The 25,041-nt window shown below is 35.6% G+C and overlaps 2 protein-coding genes across 3 annotated transcripts; one reads left to right on the top strand and one right to left on the bottom strand.

Moving 5' to 3' along the window:
* The first annotated feature begins 243 nt into the window (after positions 1–243).
* On the top strand, positions 244–17,578 carry LOC131956516 (SR-related and CTD-associated factor 4). 2 transcript variants are annotated; one of them, XM_059321003.1, is made up of 17 exons: positions 244–382; positions 8,131–8,259; positions 8,449–8,610; positions 8,721–8,838; positions 10,657–10,814; positions 12,095–12,328; positions 12,659–12,768; positions 12,962–13,115; positions 13,244–13,365; positions 13,463–13,552; positions 13,647–13,735; positions 13,811–13,911; positions 14,021–14,128; positions 14,404–14,569; positions 14,731–14,880; positions 15,182–15,351; positions 15,515–17,578. In XM_059321003.1, the coding sequence occupies exons 1-17, from the start codon at positions 353–355 to the stop codon at positions 16,943–16,945; spliced, it is 3,522 nt and encodes a 1,173-aa protein (XP_059176986.1). In that variant the 5' UTR covers positions 244–352; the 3' UTR covers positions 16,946–17,578. The 2 variants fall into 2 exon arrangements, with proteins under 2 accessions (XP_059176986.1, XP_059176987.1); XM_059321004.1 differs by having other exon boundaries at positions 15,188–15,351.
* Positions 17,579–19,126: 1,548 nt separating this feature from the next.
* Positions 19,127–24,941, bottom strand: LOC131956530 (uncharacterized). Its single transcript, XM_059321031.1, has 4 exons — positions 24,823–24,941; positions 21,962–22,175; positions 20,383–20,964; positions 19,127–19,410 (listed from the first exon to the last, which is right to left on the bottom strand). The coding sequence occupies exons 2-4, from the start codon at positions 22,154–22,156 to the stop codon at positions 19,267–19,269; spliced, it is 921 nt and encodes a 306-aa protein (XP_059177014.1). The 5' UTR covers positions 22,157–22,175; positions 24,823–24,941; the 3' UTR covers positions 19,127–19,266.
* Positions 24,942–25,041: the final 100 nt, after the last annotated feature.

Genomic DNA, 25,041 nt, shown 5'->3' on the forward strand with positions numbered 1-25,041 from the left:
AAGGCTAGGACTAGCTAAGAACTGGGCGTCTCTTCGAATTTGTTCCACGTTGAATTGATTTCAGATACTGATTATTTACTTTAGCTAATCCTAAGAGTGTTAGTTTTAAATTAATTATCATAAAAATATACGATTTTAAAAATATAATACGGTTGTATAAATTTCATTCCTTGCACCTTATTTTACATTTCCTAAAATTTCCAATTTCAAAAAAATATTGATGTCAAGTGGATGTTGAATTTATTGCACATTTGGTAGCCATTTTCCCACGCCATAGCCGCTAATGAGCTATCAGTAGCGATGTTGATTATTTATTTTTTGACTTAGTTGAGATATAGCCTATAAATTAAGTATGGAAGCAGTACGTGCTTTTAACAATGAGGTTTGTGTTCATTTATATTATTAGTAATTTACTAACAATTCAGATCTAAAGCTAGATTTATGTAAGATTGTATTCTAAATTCTAGTGTTTTCACTTCACATTTTTCACGCAACAGGACTAGGGTAGAGATAAGATCATAAGAGATATTTCAGAGTCGGTGGTCGGCATAGTTACATTTGTCTTGCCTATAATCCCCTAGATCTAGCTCTAGTCTTTGTATTATTTGGAGATGGTAGTTGCTCTTTGATAGACAAAATTAGACACATCAGTAGTCTCTCTTGAGTAGACAGAAGTTCAGGTGCGGATACATCAACACTTCTGTTTTTTTGGCCTGTGGCTACTTTATTTAGATAGTTTGTGCCAAACCACAGCTTTTGGCGTGTTATATATATCTTGGCCTATGTTCATTTATGTCTTAAAACTTTCTGGTCATTTCGTTTTCAGTGACCTACTTATTTTGGTTAAGGCATGACACACTATGTGCTAGAATTTCTCACTAAATCTTAGGCTTCTTCTTCTTCATTCTTAATTATGAGTGTTGAAGGGTAGGCTTTTTGATGAGAATTACAGAATGATTTTTTTAATTAAAAATGTATTAATAATAGCTAGAATACTAGTAAACTAAGCTAATTTAGCATATTTTAACTTTCTGTGCAATGTCATTATTACTGAAAAAAATTCCAAAGTCAGGTCAGCCTGTGGCACCCTCCACTGAACTTGAAAGAAGGAAAAAAAACTTGACCCGTGACCTTCATTAAAACAGAATTTACTTATGTTTCTTTTTAACTATTAGTAAACATGTGCTTAATATTACCCAATAAGTAATAAAAATTTGACAATTAATTTTAATTACTGTTGTAAAGTGAGATAAACAGCTTAATAAACACGTGTTTTCTTGAGGGGGTGTGACCCGGGTGTGGCACATCGCATGTAACTTTTTATTTCTGTGTCTTATGACTATTTGTTCACAATCAGCATGCTATGCTTTTAAAATTGATAAAGGGTAAGTATACCAAGCTACAAAACCTAAAATCTAACTAATAATTCATACTTTCAGTTTAAAAAATAATAAAAACGATCATCAATGAAGAAAGCGTAAACATTCTATTTTTAGGTGTGACAAAAAAACAGTCATAAACCTAGCCAAATGATTGGATTCTTGCGCGGCACACATTTTCCCGCGCCTCGTGTTCACCAAAAAAGATTATAATAAAATGGCATTATTACTTGAACGGACCACATCTCATTCCGACCATAAGTTATTACCAGTTAATTGTAATGTGTGTAAAATTGATACTTTCAAGTTTCATATACACATAGTTTGGTTTATTATACACGGGGTATTTTAGAGTTATTTGATTCGAAAGATGAGAATTATATAGAGCTACTTTCACTAAGGCGCCGCTTGCGAGACAAACAAAGAAATTAGGCCAAAAGTAGATCCGACAATTCTTAATTAATAGACTTAAATAGAAACGGATAGTTCCGATTTCTAAAATTAACGATGGCTTCGTAATCATTAGTTTTATCCCTCTACCCATTAGTGAAAGCGAAACTGGTCGCCATTTTTGGTAAGCGCATGAGCCGTGAGATGGCTTCAAAACAACAAACCCGGAAGCTGTGAATCGAACGGCCTAGTTGAAGGGGATCGAGATTTATCTGCCAGTGGGTTTGATTTCGAGACTTTGTTCGAAATTATCAACCATGAACTTTTTGCTGACTCGACCACGCCTCCAACACAATTAAGCGTCAACTGGTTATGCGCCATTGAGGCCATTGACTCCGATTTCAGCCTGCTTTTCTTTTTGGATTTGCTTCCATAGCCTTTGTCCAACCAAGAACAAACTACAAGGCAGCAGCTGTTTAATTTTGGAGTTGTCTCTCCTAGAAGAGTGGCTGTCCCCAGCTAACGAGCCTCATCTGCCCGAGGGTTCGAACTCGAGACTTTTTTTTTTCGGTTTAGCAACCATGAGCTTTACCGACTTGACCACGCCGACCCCAGGCTAAACTTATGCAATTTTCAATTTAAACATGACTACTGAATAATAAACATCAATATTTAATCCATTAGGCACTAATTTTTATGTTTTTAGTTTTAAACTAAATTACTTAATTTAATAGTAATTGCCACTCACTGCCATGCACGACAGACCTCTCCATGACAACCTAACTTACGTCTGAAGCTGCGGCAAACCACGAATCGGTTCGACTTTTTAATTGGCTATGCACCAGAGTTCCTCACTAGTGATGAGCCAAATAGCGGTCACGTGGTTTTTAAAAAATAAAAATAAATTGGTTGTGATACGGACGCTGGTCTTCTGTATCTACACTGCTATTATTTTAAAAGTTCTATTAATTTTAATGAAACCCAACTTTTGAATTTAGCCTCCGTTCTCCAAACCAAATTTTAAAATGCTTTTCTGGCAAATCTAGCCCTGCCACCTATGGTTTGTTTTTATAACACGAAAATCCCGCCATTTTGCTCGTGGTAAACATTTCAATCAGTAATTCTAAGAAGGTCACTGGAACTAAGACGAAAAATCGTCGGAAGTCATGCATCCGGTCTGTACGCCATATTGTTGTTAGCAACCAGCCACGTCTCTGGGTTAGCGAGTAATACTACTATGTGCACATGGTATGTGGCCTGACTGATTTAGATAAGATTATTTAGGCCTATATTATTGTTTTGAGTTTATATTTTCCTCAATGTAACAAGTCTGCCTGTTGGTTGAGGCCACCCCGTGGGCTAGTTTTGCCAGGGATACAAAGGGTCAATTCTTAATATCCGATATTTAATTAAATTAGATCTAGAATCTAGATTTAATCAAACTCTGGAAAGAGTGGGGAAAACATGTCCTAGTTTGACTTATGGCTCTAATGTACTCTATGTGACCTGGCAGGCTTTAGCAGCATGAAATTTAAGACAGTGGCTGAATGGGAAGGGCACATAATGTAGATTCTATTCGTTTAGGATTAATAAACTCTAAATGAATAAAATAGCCCCATATGCAAGTGAGGCATGTGCAACAGGCTTGCCAGTTTTGGGAAAAAAGTGTCAGCGTGACTTAAAACAACATCTCAAATTCTTTGTGTAATAATACAAAATAACACATATTATTATAGTAAGATGGTTGCAGTAGGCCTATATTACAGTACACTTTATTAGTTTCCTTAGGCCTATTAAATGTTCCAGAATGGTGCCCAATGGAAATCTGGGGAATTCCGGGGTTTGTTTTTTTTTTTTTTTTTTTTGCTGTGACTGTGTGTCAGCAAGCTGTACCTTACTCTAGATCGCGTTAGATCTAAGAGTAGAATTGTTGCAATTTTTGGACTGGGTATTCTTCAACTTTCTGATATCTACAAGATCTAGAATCTAATTCTAATGTAGGCTAGATCTGGTTAAAGTAAAGCACTTAAAGAGTTAACTGGGCAAAAATTTTAATGGTCCCACTTGAAATTATTAAAGTTTAAAGAGGCCCTGTAATTACTGTAAGTAAATCATGTGCAGTGTTATTGAAACAAATGTAACAGGTAGGCATATAGACGATTTAGATTATCATGAAGAACGTTATGTTTATTTTACGAGTTTACCGGATCTAGAAAATCTAAATCTAGTCTATGTTGTTTTTGAAGTTTTAAAAGGCCAATAACAGTTGGACATGTTTTCTTCACAAGAAATATCAAATTTATTTATAACATTTCCTTGCTAAATTGGAGCATTTTCAAATTTTCTGCATTTGCATCTTTTTTTAAAACTGATTCTTAACATATTAAACTTTTAATTGTTTGAATATTTTTTGGCCTCTATAACTGCAAAAAGTGTATCCATAGCAATAACTAGGTGGATGGCATTAATTAATAAAGGTGCTAAAATATTGATTGCTATCGATATCCTTGGCTTTGAATGAAACTTCATTCAGTGACAACCGTTGCAAATGAATTTAAAAAGGACCACTGTAACTAAATATTTTTTCTGTATCAGATATTTCAGCTGGAGTTGCAATACCACTTTTAATCATATAGTTTGGTAAATGTGCAGCGTAATATATACCCCATTTTCATTCTCTAGACTCCTTCAAATCAATGCTAATTACATAAATCGTATCACCTACATTTACAAGATCTGCTAATAAAACAAACATTGGTTAGAAAGAGAGCATAACTGCTTACCCAATAGCCTCTGTTCAGAATCTAGAGAGTGTAGGACAAAGCATAATCTTGGAGTGAGAATACCTATTTGATCTAGTTTGGTAACCAAACATATATTGACCTTTCAAAGCCAGCCAATATTGACGATATTACTCTAAAGAACTGTTCAAAGAAAAGAATCATAATTCCATTGCCTCTATTGATCAAAATTAATCAGTGCTTCACTGATTAGGATTTACCCACTAAAGTTAACAAATAAAATTGCAGTTGATTCTTTTAATTACTGAGCTTTTTTTTTTAATTAAGCCTATTTATAGCCCATCACTTTGTTGACACAGGGTGGAAATTATCTTTGATCAAAACAATGATTGAGTTGTTTTCTATTTTCTGTTTTATCTGCAATGGAAGGGGTTTCATTTGGATGAACAAAAACACAGCTAGTCTCCTTATATCTGGTTATTATAACAAATTTTAGCTGGTATCTCTACCTCGAGTCTTGATCATACTATACTGATATACTAGCAGAAAAATCTGTCCTGCTATACCAATACTTTGCAAGAATAATAATTATTTATTGGTGGTTCATTAGTGTGCAGAGTTCAGATACCAGCCACTTTTTTTTTACCTGTCACACTATAGGTGAGATAAGTCTTTTTGGGTCAAGCACTGCAAACTTTCTGCTGATGAAAGCCCAGAAAGGAATATTATTTTTAACTCTAAAAATTGTTCCCATTTATGTGCCTACTAATTATGATAAAAGATTTACTTACACTAAATTCAGAAGTAAATTGTATAGGCTATTTGTATTAGTGACTTCAACCAATTTATTATTAAAGACTTAGCATATGAAGCTATATGCTATTAATTGCCTACTCATGCATTCCTAAAAGATCATCCCATCTAAAATGTTTTCTGCATGTTGCACACTTATTTTGACTACTTGGTGTTAAGATTAAAAATAGACAATTATTTTGTTATTCATTCACTGAAAATTGCAGGCACTTTTGAAACTTAAATTACTTTGATGTAGGCCTATAGTTGAGTATATGGATTTATAAAAATTTTAGTCTGGCATGCCAAATGTTGGTTGTATAAGGAGTTGGCAAATTGTATGTTAAATTTTAAGAATTTAGTTGTATTTTCACATACAGCCTAGTTTTGATTAAACAAAATAGATTGCTTTTTGGTGTTATATTTGTTTATATTGTGGGTTTGTTTGGCGGGTTGGTGTGAAAAATCTGTCTACATTGTGAGTAGTATTTATGAGTGGCTACTTCATGAATTATGCTCAAAAGCTTTCACGATTTGTAAATAGTATTTTAGGTCATTTTTACTTTTTTGTATTGAAAATATGTGCATTTCGTTTTTTGTTTCTTTCTAAATACAATAATAAAATATATTTTTATTTTTTGTGTTACAAATATAATAAATTCTGTTTTAAAGTTTTTTTTTAATGTTGTACTGATTATCATCTTCTAATGTTTTTTGTTGAGCATGTGGTCATTCTGACGTGTTGATACAAAAAAATAAAATGTACTTAAACTTACTGGTTTCTTTTTGTTATTTTTAATTATATCATTTGTAGTTTGTAGCTCTACTTCAAGACTAAACATTAGTTGGTCAATTTGTTTTACTTTTGGCAAACTGAATACAGAGAGTAAAGTTAAAGATAGTCGTTTGGTTTGTTTTGTGTAATAAAAACTTTTGAAATATCTCACTAATGCTGAGGAAATTTAGAGTTTTTAATTTTTTTAATGCATTTTTGTACAAGGTCTAAGAAAGTTCTAGTAGAAGGAATCAATATTTTGATAATCCAATCTTTTTATTTTAACTTAGAAAACATTACAATATAAAATTAGTATGGTATATTTTTCAGAGAAAGAATAAGCATTTTTATAGTCATTGCAGTTGTAATGTTAATGAATATTTTTATTTGCAAGTACAGGTCCAAGCGTATTTTGACTGTGAATACAAATTTGGGTTACTTTAGTGTGTTTATTCCCTCTGCAATCAAAATTGACAATTTCTATTAAAGTATCCATTGATTGTTTTCAAATGTTGGCGACAAGTAAACAAATTATTTACTCATGCTCTTATAAACCCCTATTTTAACAACAATAACCCTTATTTAGAAATTAGTGGTTTTTTTTTTTTTTTTTGCCTAACCATGTATGAAAGTGTCTTTTAATGTCTGGCTCTAATAAAGCATAGGGTAAGGTGGGGTAATTCCACACACGGGGTAATTCCACACACTATATACTGGATACTCTCTATTTTTAATGAGAGTAAAGTTTAATTAAAAGTTACTATTCCCTGTTTCTAAGAGGTGATTTCTTGTACTTTCTGATACTGTTAGAGAAGCGTTCACCTACATTCAGAGCAAGAATTTTAATTTTATCTGCATCTATCTTCAAACATCCTTAGGTAAGTACAACACCTGCACTTTTTAAAAAATATTTTTTTGGTCTTATTTTTAATTGTTGTCAATTATGTATTGATCATATGAAAGCTTAATCATTTTTGTTAATAGTAACAGTTAATGATGCTAGATTCAGCCTTTAATTTAGAACAGGAAAGCATATTTTTTCAATAGTTGGTGTGGGGCAATTCCACACACATGGTGTGGGGCAATTCCATACACTATAGTTTGTAATGTCCCATGTTGCTTTTTATACTCTTTAGAGGGTTTGACTTTTATTTTAAACCATTTAAACTGGTTGTGGCTAATTCTGTAATTCACAACTCATGATTTAATCTTAAAAAATACTTGAATAGTACTAGATCTAGTACTATTTATTTTTTAAAAAGACTCTGCTATTAAAGTTAAGTAAAATTGCCACATACTTCTTTTATTTCTTTATCTATTATTGTTTTTACTGTACCTATATTATTTATTATAATTTATGCAATATGTAGAGCTAAACATCCTCATACACACATTAGTAATTAGACTTTCTAACATTTAATTTTGTATTTATTTCAGAATGGTTTACAATTATAAACGAATAACTTCGGCCTATGACAGATGAGAGTAGAATTCAGGAGGAAGAAATTGAGACTTTCTCCTCATCCAGTGATGAAGACTGGTTGCCCCCATGAAAAATTGTTTCCAAGGGGAAAAATGTTTTTTACACATTTAAAATACATGAATTTTAAAATTTTCATAATGTGTGTGGAATTGCCCCACTTGCCATGTTTTTGCAATAAAAGTAAAATATTTAAAAATTGTATTTTATTTTGTGAATTATCTTTCTATTTGTTTGCCATCATATAAGTAATGCATGTCTAGTTTTACCCTCAATATTATATTGTGGTAGTGTTGATTTTAGATTTTTTACAATTTTTTTAGAAAAGTAGTGTATGGAATTACCCCGGGTTACCCTACTTACTTATTGGCTAAAATTTACTGCACAGCCAATCAACTGCAACTCAAAATAATTATTACATTTTGTTAAGGATATTTTGATGAAAAATGAGCTTTGTTGTGTGTTTTTTAACATATTGGTGTGACCATTGTTTTGACAGACAAGTTTATCTTCTGCTACTCAGTGATCTCACAGAGAAATAACCTGTTGTTGACTACCTTTGTATCATTTCAGCTTTCCTCATTGTATGAGAGTAAACCTCCTGTATCAAGGGCCAAAATGGCGCAGGTTACAAAATGTGCTATAAAAGCTATTAAATTTTATAAGCATGTTGTGCAAAGTGTGGAGAAATTCATCCAAAAGGTTTTTCACTTTTTTTTCTTTTTTATTAACAGTAAATTAAATTTTCTCAGTGATTGTATAAACATTAGAACTCTACATCAATGTATATTTATGGTTTTGAATAATTGTTTTATATTTAGGAATTGTAGTGATTTCTATTAATGTATTAAATTTTGTTTGAAAAACTGTATTTTTATTCTTTTTTTTTAGTGTAAACCAGAGTACAAAGTCCCTGGCCTCTATGTTATTGATTCCATTGTTCGTCAATCTAGACATCAGTTTGGTCCAGAGAAGGATGTTTTTTCACCTCGATTTACAAAAAACATTGTCAATACATTTGTTCATCTTTTTAAATGTCCTGTTGAAGAACGGGTAAGTGTTATATATTTATATGTGTATGTTGAAACAGAAAATGGATCTTAAGTTAAAATAAGCAGCTCAGGTTGCTGAAATGTATAAGTTGATTACACCTTATTTTTCAGAGTCGTGTTGTTCGTGTATTAAATCTTTGGCAAAAAAACACAGTATTTCCCATGGAAGTTATACAGCCTCTTTTAGATTTGGCAGCTGACCCAAACAATTCTGAACTAGTTACTGCAGGTAGGCAAATCTTATTTATGAGTATTTTTACTCTTAACTCCTGAAAGATATACATACAGAGTTCGTACGCTGTCTGGAAAGTCTGGAAAAAGTCTTGAATTTAGAAAAGTGAATTTAAGACTTAAAAAAGTCTGGAAAATCGCTAGTTTTTGGGCAGGATTTTTTAAAAGTCTGGAAAAAGTCTGGAATCCAGTTTTAGAAACAAAACTTCAAAGTCCATATTTTCCAAGTTAAAAAATTGCTATTTTTAGGTGAAATTACTCCAATTTTTTCCCCGCGCTTTTACGCGGGTTTACACTGTTGTGACTTTTTTCGCTGGTTCGCAGAAAAAAAACGGATGCTCAGTTGCTACGTCATTGGAAGAGGAGGGGAAGGGAGGGAAGAGATATTTTGTGTTGCGACTGACCGTGTGAATGTGTTACAAGTATTTAAAATTAAATTTAATGAAAGAATGATCGCCTTCAGAATTGTTAGGCTCTCGATTTTACCCGCTATTTTTCATTTTTTAAGTTTTCACGCAGACAGTCATAACAAAAAAATGATGTGGGTGGTGTATGAATGGTAGTTTAGATATAATTTATTTGTCTCTGAGGGTCATCCGTTTATGACATCCACAATTTTTTCGGATTTTAAACCCACCCCCCCCCCCCCCCTCCACACGCGTTCACTTACTTTGTATTAATATTAACATTTATAAGATTAATAAGTCGCGAGGCCTCCTTGGGTTCATACCCATATTTCTGTTTGCTTCAGCGGTCGCTTACCAAAGACATACTAATTTTATTTAGGAGTCGTCCATAAATGACGTCACACTCGGAAAAGTCGGGAGGGGGGTTTTATAAAGTGTGACGACACGCTCTTGCAATAATGTTATGGTGATATAAATACAGTGTTTTGTTTACACGCTGGGATGGTTTTTAACACAAGCATAGATTTCAATGCTGACGATTAAAGCTAGACTACCCCGCCCCTCCTTGTAACTACGGTCACTTGTGTGAACTCACCGTGACCCCAAGTTTGTAGTTGGTACTGCTTGGTAAGGAGGGTGGAGGGATAAGTCACATCTCAGTTCATGTTATGACGTATTAAACAGGCATACTGAAGCCTAGACTACTATGACCTCACAATGACCCCTTCACCGTGTCTTGTGGTTGTGGGGGGAAGGGGGGGAGGAGGATACCGGCAATTTTTTTTTATTGCAGACCCGTTCCTCAGCTATAAGTAGTATAAGTGTATAAGCATAATAAACAGTGAGTGATGTGGTTACAGCCTGCAGAATGTTTTTTTTTTGCTCCAATTTTTTTCTTTACAAGTAGCCTATATTAGGCTACTTAACAAGAGCAGACCTAAATTAATACATTACGTTAGTATTCTTTAAAGTAATTAACTCTCACTATTATGCAATACCATTTTAATAATAGTTTAATTGAAAACATAAGCATTTTGATCATGAACAGATTACATAAGTCTAATGTTTAAAACAAAATAGCTGCATCATTTTAATCAATTATTTTAATTGTTAAAACTTTAGGTGGAGTTGAGTAGGCAAACTTAGAAAAGTGATTTTCTGTCAATTTGGCTAGAGAAAGTTCAATATAAATATATCTCAACTGCCTAAAATAAATGTCAATTTAGTACAAGTAATTATGAGAGTACAAATGGTGCATCATTTTATAAATTATTCGCGAACACATTATCTGTATAAAGTCTGGAATTTTTCCAAAAAAGTCTGGAAAATGTCTGGAAAAAGTCTGGAATTTCATTTTGAAAAAGTAGTACGAACTCTGTACATACTATTCACGAGATATTATTTTTCAGCTCAAAGATCAGTTGATGCGGTTGTCAGTGTCACTCAGAAAGTGCCCCTGCCTGGAGCTCACTCTGGTAGTAATGGTGGGGATGCTGGCTCTAACCAACTTCTTCAGCAGACAGAAATGCTGAGTACAATAACAAAACTTTTACAGCAAGCACAGGAGGTCTGTACTTTACAAACTTTTTCTTAAATTGTGTCTATCTATTAATATAATGGTAAAAGTAGAGGCATGGGTAGCAAAATGTATTGACAAAATTACAAATGCTTTTATTTAACCATTAATGTCCCGTAACGCCCGCTGCCGCCCGACACCGTTAATGTCCCGTAACGCCCGCTGCCGCCCGCTTAAAATACGCATAGAAAAATTAAATTTGTTTCATTAAAATTTGGCCTACAAATCCTAATTTTTAACTAAACAGGAAGTCGGATGGTTTCAGCATCCTTTTCCGGTCTTATAATTTCAATGGCGCTTTTGAAAGATAAAAAATAATAGCTTCTTTCGATCTCGAAATTTTAGACTCATCTGTCCTTTTTTTAGTAGATTTAATATTAAAAATAAGATAAAATAATGCCTCTAAACGTATCTAGGCATGTATTTTATGAATTATTTATCTTAAACATAACCAAATTGATATTTAACTGTTAAATTCGATGCTTAGTTGTTTAGACAAAAATAAATAAAGTTGACTACCGAAAATGACCTGTTTTGAATTTTCTCCGACATTTTTTATTTTTTTACTGTACTTTTACCGAATATAATATATTCTATTTAATACTGTTGGAAAGCCAGGTTTATTCCCAACATTAAGCAGTAGTTTTTATCTTAATTTTCAATTTCATTTAGACAAAAACAAATATTTTGTGAAACTATTCACTTGATCATACAGAGTTATGCTCCTTACATTGGGCCGTCATGGGTGGAGTTTTGGTAGAATGAATGGGACATTAATGGTTAAACTGTTTTATTTATAGGCAGACAAAATGTATGTTTTATTTTATTTTTAGAGCATTTAAAGCTTGCTATTTTTAAAGGTTTTTATGCTTGTTTTAAGCATGAAATTTAGGTTTCTTTAGAAGCAAGAAGGATTATAACCCTTCCAAGACTTTCCATTCTGATGCTGTTGTACGTGATAGGCTGCATAGTCATTAATTATTGTGACCCCAACTTTATATGTTTTAGAGATAAGGTATATGCAAAACATCAACAGGACATTACACCACCCTTCCTTTAGTTAGGTTAAATGTAGGTTTAGAGTTGGGGTTAGGGTCAGGGTATTTCAGGGTGGGGGGAGGGGATTGTTCTAGACAGGCTCTCTTGTAAACCTGATACAGTTTCTATTTAGTTATCACTATGCTGTTTTCATAATAGTAATAGTGATCATTGTGTCCCATTGAATGAACATTACAAGACCATATAAATCACCCCTGCTGTTCTGTTTTTAGGGTTCTATAACAGGCACTGCTCCTGAGTCTGAGCTACAGCAACTTCAGCATTTGCAGCAACAGCTGGTGATGCAGACTGAAAGAATTTCTAAACCACAAGAATCAACTCCCCCAATAGACAGTAATCTACTTGCCCAGATTCAAATGTTGACTAACCAGCTGTTACATAAAACTGGGTCTGATTCAGGGGACACTGGGAAGCTACACAAGGCAGCTGAGCCATTGTTCAATAAGGTCAGTTTATTTATTGGCTATTCACTTTTGTGCTAAACTGTGGGGCTGAACACATATTGTCATCTATCTGGCTTTTAGAGTCATTTGTTGTTGTTTTGTTTTTTTTAAATGGTATTATTTTATTATACTATCTGATTGTTGGCAAAACATGGGTCATTTTTGTTGAAATTCTCACTTTTTGTAGCATGGTTCTTGTGCTTCTATGTAAATGAATATCCAACAGGAAAAATAGGTAGTTTATGTAGTGATATTCCTAGTTTATAAATTACCATTATTTAACCATATTGAAGAACCCATACAGTAACAGGTGATTGTTTTTTTTATTTGCAGAAACTTTTAGATTTTGATTATGGAGACAGTGAGGAAGATGATGATGGTCAAGATCATCATCACCACCACCATCACCAACAACCACAGCAAAGATTATTGCTACAACCAGGGTATGTTCTTGCATCGATAGATAGCTTGCACAGTTTTTTGTATTCTGCCTTTTAGCTTGGCTTCCAAATGTTAATTCAAATGTATATTTTATGGTTAATTAGTATCTGAGGACATTATATAGTTATGTTTTTCACTTGTGTACAAATATAATGAAAAATTAAGGTTGTTTTTCAAATGTGTTTACTATGTTAGGCCTGGATTACTGCAAAACTCAGATCTCCTGCAGCAGATCCAGCAAATGTCGCAGCAACAAGAGCAACTTGAGTCTGAGATTGGTGCTCAAGAGCAACTGCGTAGACGGTTGCTGGAGCAGCAGCAACAACAGTTTGATAGGGAGATTGAGCAAGTAAGGTGTACAGTTCTGCTTACACTGAAACTTTTCTTAACACACAAATAATTACTTTGTTCCTTACTTGTAAAGGTGTTAATTTTTTCAATAAATCTGTGTTTAACTGGCCTTTGAAACATTTTCAGGCTGCTATAATGGCAAATCAAGATAATTACTCTAACCAAGATATGGATAGCCGACAAGGGGATGGGCAAGAGCAAGATTTCTCTGGTAGAAGACGGCACAGAGATTCCAAAGAGAGATCTAGGTAAACTATTTTCGTTGTATTTCTTTTATTTCTTTATTTAATTGTAGTATTATTTTATTTTTAAACAATTGTGAATGTAATGATGTTTTTTCTATAGATCACCACGTAGGAGGCCTAGGCGTTCGCGGTCACGTTCCAGAGAAAAGAGAAGGCGATCTCGTTCTAGGGATAGACATAGACGGTCGAGGTTAGTACAGTGAAACATTTTTTCCTATGACAAACTAGGTTAAATCATCATTTTCCTGGTTATTTAATACAGTGCATCATTATTTATTTTATAGATCAAGGGATAGAGAAAGAAGAGATCGTGAAAAAGAAAGGGAAAGAAGAAAAAGAGGACTGCCACCATTACGAGAACGCTACGTTAGCAGTAAGTTTTCCCTACACTTATCATATTACTCTATTTTATGCTTGATATATTTTAATAAAACCACTAATTTTCTAGTATGCAGCATGACTTTATGGTTTGGACATTTGACTAAACACACTACAGAGGAGGAGCTCAGAGAACACATTGAAAAATATGGGACCATCAAAACAATAAATGTAAGTACATCTTGTTTTATGACAATCTGATAAGTTACTTCAAATTTACTAAAAACAATTAAAAGTTTAGACAACAGATGTTTACACATTAAATTTATTTTTTGCTTAGATGATTCCTCCAAGAGGCTGTGCATTTGTGTGTTTGACAAAGAGAAAAGATGCTTTTAAAGCATTGGATAGACTTAAAGGAGTCAAAGTCAATGGGAATGCCTTAAAGGTTGGTAATTATGTGGTTTGCTTGATATATAGCTAAATGATGACTTTAGTGAATTGTTTTTGTATATTGTTTTCAAGCCACTTGATGTCACTCAACTACATCACAATACCATTATTCATATTACCAATTTAAGTCATTGGTTTATAATAAAATACTAAATTAATTTAAATACAACTAGTTTCTTGTGCTATTGCTAGTTAGCCACATATTGAAGCCAGGTGCATTTTTAACATTGATCTTTGAATAACATTTAGACCTTTAAATTTATTCAACAGGTTGCCTGGGCTCCGGGTATTGGTGTTAAAGAATCTATGTTCAAAGATTTGTGGGATGTTGATTTAGGAGTTACATATATCCCTTGGGAACAGTTACCTTCAGATTTGGTACCTTTTGTGGCTGGTGGCATGGTTGATATCGATTCCTTGCCAGAAAAGTTAAAAGGTTAGTTTTTATAGTGGTTAACTGTTACATTTCTGTGCGATGTCTTGATTTGGTACATTTTTTTTACTATTGTAACCTTAAGCATTTTATTTTAAGACTGATAAAAGATGAGTGTTTTTTATTCAGTGAGGTTAGCTTTTTAAAAATGTCTCTACCATCAGGCATGAAAACAGGAGAAGAGGATGAGGGAGAGGAAGTCCAGCACCACCATCACCAACAACAGAACCAGACAATGGATGGAGGGATGATAATGCAGCCTCCTCCTCAGTTGCCACTAAATTTAGGACAACCACCTAACTTTCCTATGCCAGGTATGGTAGACAAGTAAAAAATATTTCATTTGAAATAAAAAGCAGTTTTCAAAGATCATTGAGCAGCCGTTTGAAACTAAGAATTGGCCAGTTTTTGTAGTTTTTTTTGTTTTTTTCAAAGATCCATTTATACTTCACATTAATTGTGGTACCTTAATTTTTTCAAATATGTACACCTATTTGTTACTTTTTTGTATCATCCGCAACAAACCAACTAGTTTGAATTTGTAGTCCAAATAATTTTTGGAATGAATAATGTGACTCCTCCTATTAATAGTAATTTACTAATTTATGTTTCCAGGTCAAGGTCCAATGGGCATGATGGGATTAGGGCCACTTGGCATGCTGAATGCACCACCACCACCAATGAACATAAGGCCTGGAAATATGAACAATATTGGTGGAATACCTGGACTGGGTGGTCCAAGGCCAGGACTAGCAGGGATACGGCCAATGAATATGGGACCACAGGTACTGCAGTCTGTCTTAGACTATTGCTTTTTTATTTTGATGTCTTCAGTGCTAGGGCAACCGCATATGGCTATAAATAGTTGAGCTACTGTAATACTCGTAATAACAAGAATTTAATTATTCCCAGACAATCTTTAAGCAATTTATTTCCTTAATTCTTTAGGGTCCCATGGGAAATGAGATGCTAGGAGGTCAAGCACCAAGTCCGAGAATGGATCTACGGTCTTCACAAATGGGAATGAATTCTCCTCGTGGACCTTACCCTCCTTTTGGGAATATGCAAAGATGGCAAAGTCCTGGTGGCATGAGACCTCCATTTTTCAATCATGATCAGATGGGAGATGGAGACATGCGTGGCATGGCAGAACCCAAGGAGTGGCCACCAGATGATGAAGTCAATGCAGAGGATGAGCCAGATGAAGACATGGATTCAGATGAAAGAATTATTCCACCGGGAGGTCGGATGAACAGACCTGGAATGCATAATCTCCAGGGTCTGGGTCAACCATTTGGACCCCACAACCAAATGTTGCCACCAAACCAAATGCTGGGTATTTCAAGAGCCCAAAGTCCAAACAGTGGCATGCCCTCGTTGCTTTCTTTACATATGATGCCTCCTGGCCAACAGCAGCAGGTTCTTGCTGTTCAAGGAGGTCCAGGAGGGTTTGCCCTGGCGCCTGGTGGGGTTAGGTTAGCTGTTGGGGTCAGGCCTGGTTTGGTACCTACTTCCTCTCACATGCTGCCCCCCTCTGCTGGGGGTATGCCCAGACCAAACTCCAGCCCAAATTCAGACATGCCCAACTCCCCACAAGATGATATGATGGGCTCCCATTCTGCTGGACCCGTTCCACTCATGCAAATTCAGGGTGGCAATCGCCAGCCCAGTGGTCCTATCTTAGGACGAGGATTTGCACCAATGACCATTAGACCCCGAGGAGGTCCGGGTCTCTTAGGGTTGCGGCCTGGGGCACAGGGCATTGGTGGCTTTGCAAGGTTTGGTGGGCCTCGTCCATTAATGGGACCAAGCTTCCATGGAATGGAGAGACCACCATTTGGCAACAGGTTTGGTGGACCTTTGCGTCCTCCTATTGGATTCTTAGATCAGGATGAGAGAGAGGATAAAGATGAACGCAGACCACCACCTAGAATTGATGAGCAAGTGGTACCAGGGGATGTTGATGAGCGCCACACACAAGACTTGGATGAAAGGCAGGATATAGATGATAGGCCCAAGCCCACTCGTGCATCTGGTCGTCCCAGCCGATGGTCCCATGCAGCTGGAGAAACATCAGGTTCCGAAACCAACTCCCAGCCTAGTGGTGATGTAGAAGAAGAGGCTAAAGATGCCAGTGACAATTCAATTCCTGAAGAGAAAGCAATTCCTGTCGAGATAGCAGACAACTGTGATGCTAGTGATCCACCCACTTCAGATAACTTGGATGTGCCCCAGGTCCCCATTGCCGATAACCCAGACACACCTGTAGGCATGCCCCAAATCTCTCCGACAGAAACTTCAGATATCCCCAATCAGACTACAGAATCTCTGGAGGATACTCCTGTTATAACCAGTGTCGGTGTAGACCCTCCTTTGTAATGATGAAAGCTTGTTTTAGTTTTGGGAGTACTTAAGAGTTCTGCTGCCTATGTGATCAGCTCACGTGTTAGATTTTAACCAGTTTATTGTTTGAATGGGGAAGTCAATAAGTTGGGTGGTGTTGCTTTATTCAGATCCTTTCACTTGATTTAATTGTGTCTACAGTGGTCCTGTAAAAATGAAATTCTTCTTAATTGCTTCCTTTACTTTCATTATTTAAAAAAAATAAGTGGTTTGAAATAACGGTAAGTTTGTCATGACAATTGTCATGTTAAACAAGATCTCTACCATCGCCTGCTTATACTACAAACAATGCAGCTAAGGAAAATGACAACTTGTTTTCAACGGGGCGGCAACAAATCCGGAGGGTTAGTGTTACCCTAGGTTTGTATCAGCGTATGCCTAATGTGCGTACTGCTGTTGTCGGTGTAGGAGGGGGGAAAGAGGAAGGTTGTACTTTGCTTTTTGTAATTTTATTTTCTTTCATTGTATCTAAAAACCAGTAAATATTTTTATGAGATGTTCTTGAAATTGCTAGCATTTTTTTAAATAGGTAAAGTAACAGTCGGTACCTTATATTTGGTTCATTTTGAGGTACTGTTACAGTTTGTGAAATAAAATTTTAACAAAGTTTTGGATAGAAATTATTTTTTTCACAACTAAAACTAAAATCAAGATAAAATTTAAATGTACTTAAACTTCGTGGCCTAGATCTGACCTTCTGTAACCTTCCCTAATTTTTGTCCCTTTAGCATTATTTTCTTTTGCCTTACTATTATACTTCTTATCTGACTTAAGTTGTCCTATCTTTTAATTACAGATTATTTAGATCTGTCTCTCAGATCGGAAGTATTCATTTACTTAAATGATTCCGGTAGGTCTATTTGAAATTTATTTGCTGAATATTTTGTGATTCTAATTTCACAAGTAGATCTACCTGGAATCTTATTCACGCACTTCCGGTTCGACGGTACGGGTTTATTTGCAACGCATGTGTTATATAATTATATATAATGTACCATTTCTTTTTAATTTTAACCACAATTTCTTAGACCGCATTCAGTTGAATTTTTGTTTGTTTTTTAAACCCGTGCTAAAGTTAGTGTCAAATTACATTAATTACGGGTAGTTTTTTTTTTTTTAAACGTAGGCCTAGCCTAAAAGTAAAACTAAAACACAGTAGTAAACACTAACTTGGTGGTTAGTTCGACTAAACGGTGTAGAAAAGTATAGATAATTGGAAGTTTAGCTGAATTTTAAATGTTAGGCGGTATCGGTATAGTTTGTTTTACGTTAAAATCAACGAGATCTAGATTTAATTGTAATATATGCATTCGTTTCAGGGAATAGGCTTACTAACTTTTATGTATGGTGGTCTTCTTGTACTTCTACAAATTACAATAACCAGTTTACTAATCTAAGAGTTTTTAAGCAAACTTGACTCAGCAAAATTAAAGCCTTTGTATGGTTATCAATATAATTATAAAGTAGGCCTACACCTTTGTACTAATTGTACAACGAACTATTAAATAAACCGGGAGTGATCTCCCCTAAGCTTTCTCGAATATTCTTATATAACAACACGGGGAAATTATTTTTAATCCCATTTTAATCGCTTTTAAGAATAGAATCTCGTAGGAAAAAAAATTGCGCACCAAGTGAATGGCAAACTGTGTATAATTGTTAGATCTAGTACTTTCATGCCTTTTTTTTTTTTTTTTTTTGAGACATTGGAAATAGCGTAAATTACTCAAAATTTGACAGAAGGCAGGGCGTTAAACGAAATTTCACATAATCTATAAGTAAAAAGTCTTGACTCCCTGCCTTCTGTCAAATTTTGGGTAATTTCCGTTGATCGTGAGTAGTAATCTGAAACAGTACTAAAGTTATAGGCTTTTGAAAAACTAAAAGTTGAATAAGTTCTGTTGTCGGAAATAGCTGATACATGACTACAAATTTGATATAATACTTGTAGGCGAAATTTCATCAACATAGCTCTAACGGTACTCAAAAGTCCAGTTTTTCCGACTCGATTACGCAAAACGTCGAAATTTTGATAAATCTGAATTTAAAATTTTTGCCCGATTAAAATAAGTCCCCTATACTCCGGATATGATGAAGTACTGAGAAGTAATACAGTGAAAACTCAAAATTTCAGTATAAGAAAAATGAAAACTTCCATTTATCTTTAATTTACATTATGGCACAAACATTTTAGAGTAGCCCACTATAAAAAGATCTCCATTATTATTTTTTCACTAAAATGAGAACGTGCCTGAAACTGAAAATAATAGATCTCGTCTGGTCTTCCTTATGATTATCTAGGTTTGGCTGATTCTTTTATGTATTTCTGCAATGATCGCTCCATCCTCGCTCAGTTCTTCTGCCGTTTTTTTCTTTTTCATCTTGGCAATGTTGTTTATGAAAGAATCTACAGATTTTTGTGTTCGGTTCATTATTTCTAACTGAAAAGAAAAGAATGTATATATAAGTATAAGAAATAAGGAGCTTTGCCAAAGTAGTATTAGTCATTAGTGATAGAACTACGCTCTGGTTTATCGGAATGCACATTTCACATGAAATGGGTTTGTTCTTAATAGTGTAACAAGTTAAACAAGACATCAACAAAAGTATTAGGCCTATTACATCACTGCGCGATTAATACAACTTACTGTGGTAGTGTGGGTTATTAATTCGTTATGCCTGCTTACTGACTGCCATTCGATTTTAAAAAAAAAAAAAAATACTTAACATACAAACTGCAAATACACTCCAACTTGTATGAAAAGTTGTGCCGGTGAAACTGGAACGTTCAACATTAACGCTATATCCTGCTCTAAATCTCTTCGTATGTTAACTAAGTCATTTTACAAAGAATTTTTTAAAAGACAAACTGCTAAATCAAGTCACTGTAAAGCAAGGATCTGGAAAACAAGTGCCAGAGTGGTGGATCAAGAGTAAGTATACCAACATGATGCACTATTGGCAGTGTTTTTCCAGGCACTGGGGGGGGGGGGGGGTCGGGGGACGAAATAATGGAATGTATACTTTAAATCGTGTCCCGCCCGTTCCCCGAGAAAAAGGTCTGGAAGAAACACTGGTTGATCATATGACTAGGGAGTTTATCTTGTCTCGCGTTTTTACAACACGGCTACAGTATATGTCGCTATCAATAAATAATAAATTATCAACGTTAAAACTTTGAGTTTCAAAATTTATGTATAGGCCCTAGTATAAATTGAATTGTTGATGTGGGGAGTTAAACTCTTTTGTGCCCACGCAAATTGGTTAATCATAACAATATTTGACAGGACGAATGGACCTAGATTGGCTAATGAGTTCACCGTGCTAAACAAGATATAGTGTCGTCATGCCGTCGTAAAGTACCTGTCTTAAAAGGGTCGTTCAACACAAATTACCCATGAAATTTCTCTTACCTCTTGTTTCTTACACTCTTCGAGTGCGGGTTTCCTTAAAGCAAAAAGTTGCGAAGTCACACCATATCGCATGTTAAAAGAATTATTTGCCTGTTGCAGCCCGCTGTTGCCTCCCCTTGAATCTTTCTCCACTATTTTACTGGCAACTGGTTCGGACATAGTACGCCATCGGTTCGGTGCAAAAGGTGCTGAAGGGCGGGCGTATAGTGAACGATGCTGTGCTAAAATCCCACTGTTGCCACTCCGCATAATATCTTCCATAAATTCCCTTTGAAATTTTTGTACGCGCAAGTCTGCCAGCGGCGCAATACCAATTTTACTTGGGTTCTGCACAAATCCATAGATCGCGCTGGATGGAGCAGAAAACTTTGGCTTTTCAGAAACAAAACTGGGTAAACTTTTGGTGCGGGGCTGCCTTTCATCTCCGTTGGAATGGTATCGGAACCCGTGCCAAATTGTGTTGTTGTTTTCTAGCTTTGCTTTTATCAACTTTCTGTGTTCTACGATAGAAGCGGAGATTGACGAGTTGACGCGATCTAATCCAGTGACGGATAGGGCTCTTCTCTGGCGGTCTAACCTGAGCTGGAAAATTTTAAAAAAAAATTAAATCACTTTAACGAGTCTGTAAAGAAGTAGACTTGTTGGGTTACTTACCTACAGCAGGGGCGTAGCGGGGGGGGGGTGCGGACCGCACCAGGTGACACCATTTAGGGGGGTGACACCAAGGCAAAAAATAACAAATAGAGAAAAGCTTGAGGGGGGGGGGTGCAAATCGAAAGTTTGAGGGGGGGGTGCAAATTGAAAGTTTGAGGGGGGTGAAAATCGAAAATTTGAAAGTTTGTCCCCGGGAATGGTCGCTACGTCTCTGGGGGGGGTGACACCATTACGTGCCGCACCGGGTGAGACCCGACCTCGCTACGCCACTGACCTACAGTGTTTCTTTTAGGCATCTCCTCGTAACGGGCACTCACCCACCCACCCCAATCGCCACAAACTTTCGAACAATTGTTTTTTTTTTTATTAATTAAAAATTAATGGGAAATATGCGACCAGTCTGACTATTTAAATTCTACAAGAAACAGGACAATAAAAATAAAACATGCCCTGATTTTTCTTCACACCACACCGTGCAAGGATGGTGATGTTAGTAAAGTCTGCACCAAGCATAATGCAAAAAAAAAAATTAAAAAAAAAACTAAAATTTTATTTTATGACATTAACGGCAGGTCGTACTTAGTAACCAAATACCATTAGGCCTACTGATAGATGGGCAAAATATATGGTAATGTTGTGTTTAACTATCTATAGTCTATAGTTAGCTATTAATTTAACTGGATGTAGTAGAATTCTCTCTTTATTTGACAAGAATGTCTTTGCAGTTTTTGTGTTCCGTCTCTCTCCCCCCCCCCCCCACCTCCCCCAAATGCCGTCACTCTGTGGGGTTCACAAACTTCAGCCACCTCGTGACGCTAACGTTTTTAAACTACTCATCATCGGGATCCGACAGTTTACGTCACCGTCGCCACAAAAAAGATTACTGTAAACAAACAAAAAAGGGGAACAATTATAAATGTATTACCTTCCTTTCGTTAGGCAACATAAGCGTCGGTTTATTTTTTTTCATTTGTCTAAGGAGCGGCATTGCCAGTTTGTCACTGGTAATCTGTTTTATCTTGATGGTGTCCATTTGGATTGACTGGAGCAGTTTCGGCACGCTGTTCTTGCGGCCTCGGACGATCCCGGCTCGAGCGATCAAGCTTTCAGGCTCGGCCATGACTTACGTACACTATTAGCTGTCAAGGGAATTAAGGACATTAGATGGCAGCAGTGTTGGTTCCAAAAATTTTTTCTCCGAAGAGATGCCTGGAAAAAACTCTGGATGGCAGTGACGTAGATAGTGAGGTTTTGGAGGCTGAACCGACCCCCCCCCTCCCCAGTAGCGTACGCAGGGGGGAGCAGGGGGAGCGGCCGCTCCCCCTCTGGCCATTTTCAGCAAAGTGGCGCCTTTTTGGAAACTTTTTAAACTCAAAGATTTAAACAACGATATTTGTTAAAAAAATATTTTTGGTCGACACATCTATGTAAATCACAAGTTTTCTTTTCATGCAGCAATTAAGCATTATTGTACTAGTCTAGTAGTGTCTACGTTTACAACACCCGACCTCGCTACGCCACCGTATATATGTATGTTTAGGAAAGTCATCTAAAAACTGACGCTATATTCACTCTGAGTTTGTTATCTTCCCCCCCCCCCCCACACACACACACTTCACCACCACAATTGTGTAGAGCAACATTAATGTCACACCTAGGTATACACTGGGTTGGATAATTGACCTACAGTGACCGGACAGTGGTGAATGAAGTTGAACCCACCCCCCCCCCCCTACCCACCCCGAACTGATCTGTTAAGTACAATTAGAAAAACGCGTAATGCTGTACCAAAGTACCATGCCGCCAGAAAATTAACTTTTTAAACGTAAAACTCTGTGAATATGGTTTTTGCAATTACCAGTAAAAAGGTGTGTGATCAATACAGTGATCTAACCCATACCTATCACTATGTTAAAAAATTATCATTAAAGAACACAAAGAAGCAGTAGTTAATTAAAAATATATGATCTGAACTAAAGGACCGAAATTTAGTTAAATGTAGACTGTTATTCCGAATGTTTTTACTATAATAACGAAAAGCGTGGTTTTATACAATCTCTGATTTAAAAAAAAACTTTCATTATCCTGTAATACTTTAGCATTTATGATGATGATATATTAAATTTTGATTATAGACAAAAAAAAATTGTAAACACGAATAGTGTTAAACAATTTGATTATATTCTAAAGTAACTATTTATTTGTTTTGAAATTTATAATTAAATGTGTAGATATATACATATTTATACTAAGAGAGTGATTATTTCCCCTATTTCACTTGTCTTGAATAATTTCCCAGGAATTATTTTGTAAGAAAAATTTTTACAAGAATTACAAAATAGATTGTGTTACGTTCATTGTTTTTGGTTGTGTGTGTATATTTTTTTGTTCAGATTGATACAATTTTTGTTTTGTCGGCCTACATTGTGTGTTTTTCCCCACGTTTTCTTTAACTTGCTTTCGCGTCTGTTTGGTTCTCCAATCAAATCTTGCGATCGAAATTTCGGGCACTTCCCGGTTAGCTAGCGCGCTGAAATTTTCAGGGAAGCTTTGTTTCCGATGACCATAGAATATTCAATTGTTATTATTACTAAATTGATCCATGGAAACATTTTATTGATCATTTTAGGCCGCTATATAATTGTACAAAAACGTGGGGGAAAAGGGACATAACCCAGTAACTGTAATTTGATGAAAACAAGGTTCGGGACTCTCTCTCTTTTTGCTTACTGACTAGTGTTCACGCAGTGTTTGTGTACAAACAACCAGAACGTAACAACTGGTGGCCAGTATGGGGGAGACGATATGGTCGAGTGGTTGGGCACACGATTGCTATCCCACTCGGCGCGGGTTCAAATCTATGTGTTCTAGTCAGTAACGTATTCACACAACGTGTTTTTTTTACGAGTTGTCTTTTTACGAGACTTTAATGCTATACAACTTTTACGAGATTTTAATGCAAACAAACAGACAAAGACTAAAAAGTAGAAAATAATAATCATTAACAATGTTTAAAAAAAAACACGTTTTCTGATTGAACTAAAAAGTAGAAAATAAATGTTATACATCACAATAATGCAAGCGATCACTCTAGTATAAGCGATCAAAAACGTGGGGCGCCGTGATTTTCTGACAGTTTCTAATACTGTTGAATCTCTACAAGCTCCCTAATAAAAGTCAATTCTTATTTCTTAAGAGTGCTACTTTCAGTTTATTTTACATCATAGCGAAGTAATAAAATACAGCTAGTAATATATATATATATATATATATATATATATATATATATATATATATATATATATATATTTTAAAATACACGTATATAGAACGTGTTAAAAATTAGGCGCCTTTTTTTGCTCTTTTCGCTCCCCCTACAAGGAAAACCTGGATACGCCTCTGCCCCTCCCCCACATGTAAACCAAAATAACGTAGTCTACAGCTACACTACCGACGACGGTGCACGGTGCGTTCTTGTTGCCTTCGACGTTTACAAGCAAAACCAAAAAGACAAGTATAATCGAAGGCAACGACCCATGTGGCGCATAACACGTAAAACTTAATTGTGTTGGAGGAATGGAAGAAATCCTGTCCAACATTACAATTAAGAACGAAGGATAAGAAGATTTGACTATGACATAAACGATCTTCTAACACTTCTAGATCTAGGTCTGAATGCTACTGTGTTATCTTTATTTTAATAGTGACAGTCTGTAAACTGTAAGCTATTCGCTTAGATCATTCATGACTTTCAAGTAAAAAAAATTTAGGTTAGGCATTACATACCAGCGTGGCAAGTGTTCGTGCATTTAATCTCAGCTGCCTATAAGAGTCAACTTTAAGTTTAAGTGATTCTGCCAGTGTGAGTGAAAACACTCATGTTAGACTTTGGAAATCTTGTATTTTCTAGTGTTTATTTCATGCTGTGTTTTACATGGTGCGAATCGGGAACGTTAATGGAAAAATCACTCTTGTATGTGCAAACTCCGTAGGCAAAATCAATAC

This window comes from Physella acuta, unplaced genomic scaffold (assembly GCF_028476545.2).
Source record: "Physella acuta isolate Inbredline_101_S28 unplaced genomic scaffold, ASM2847654v3 ptg001157l, whole genome shotgun sequence".
In the NCBI taxonomy this organism is placed as follows: Eukaryota; Metazoa; Mollusca; class Gastropoda; family Physidae; genus Physella; species Physella acuta.

Bases quoted from the DNA above. Each gene is read 5' to 3' on its own strand.
- LOC131956516 (XM_059321003.1), top strand. From the start codon at position 353: ATGGAAGCAGTACGTGCTTTTAACAATGAG. The intron at 8,260-8,448 runs GTTTTTCACTTT...CTTTTTTTTTAG, and splicing joins TGGAGAAATTCATCCAAAAG to TGTAAACCAGAGTACAAAGT. The intron at 13,736-13,810 runs GTAAGTTTTCCC...CTAATTTTCTAG, and splicing joins ACGAGAACGCTACGTTAGCA to TATGCAGCATGACTTTATGG.
- LOC131956530 (XM_059321031.1), bottom strand. From the start codon at position 22,156: ATGGCCGAGCCTGAAAGCTTGATCGCTCGAGCCGGGATCGTCCGAGGC. The intron at 20,965-21,961 runs GTAATACATTTA...AAAATTTTCCAG, and splicing joins TGTTGCCTAACGAAAGGAAG to CTCAGGTTAGACCGCCAGAG. The intron at 19,411-20,382 runs GTAAGAGAAATT...TTTTCTTTTCAG, and splicing joins AAGAGTGTAAGAAACAAGAG to TTAGAAATAATGAACCGAAC.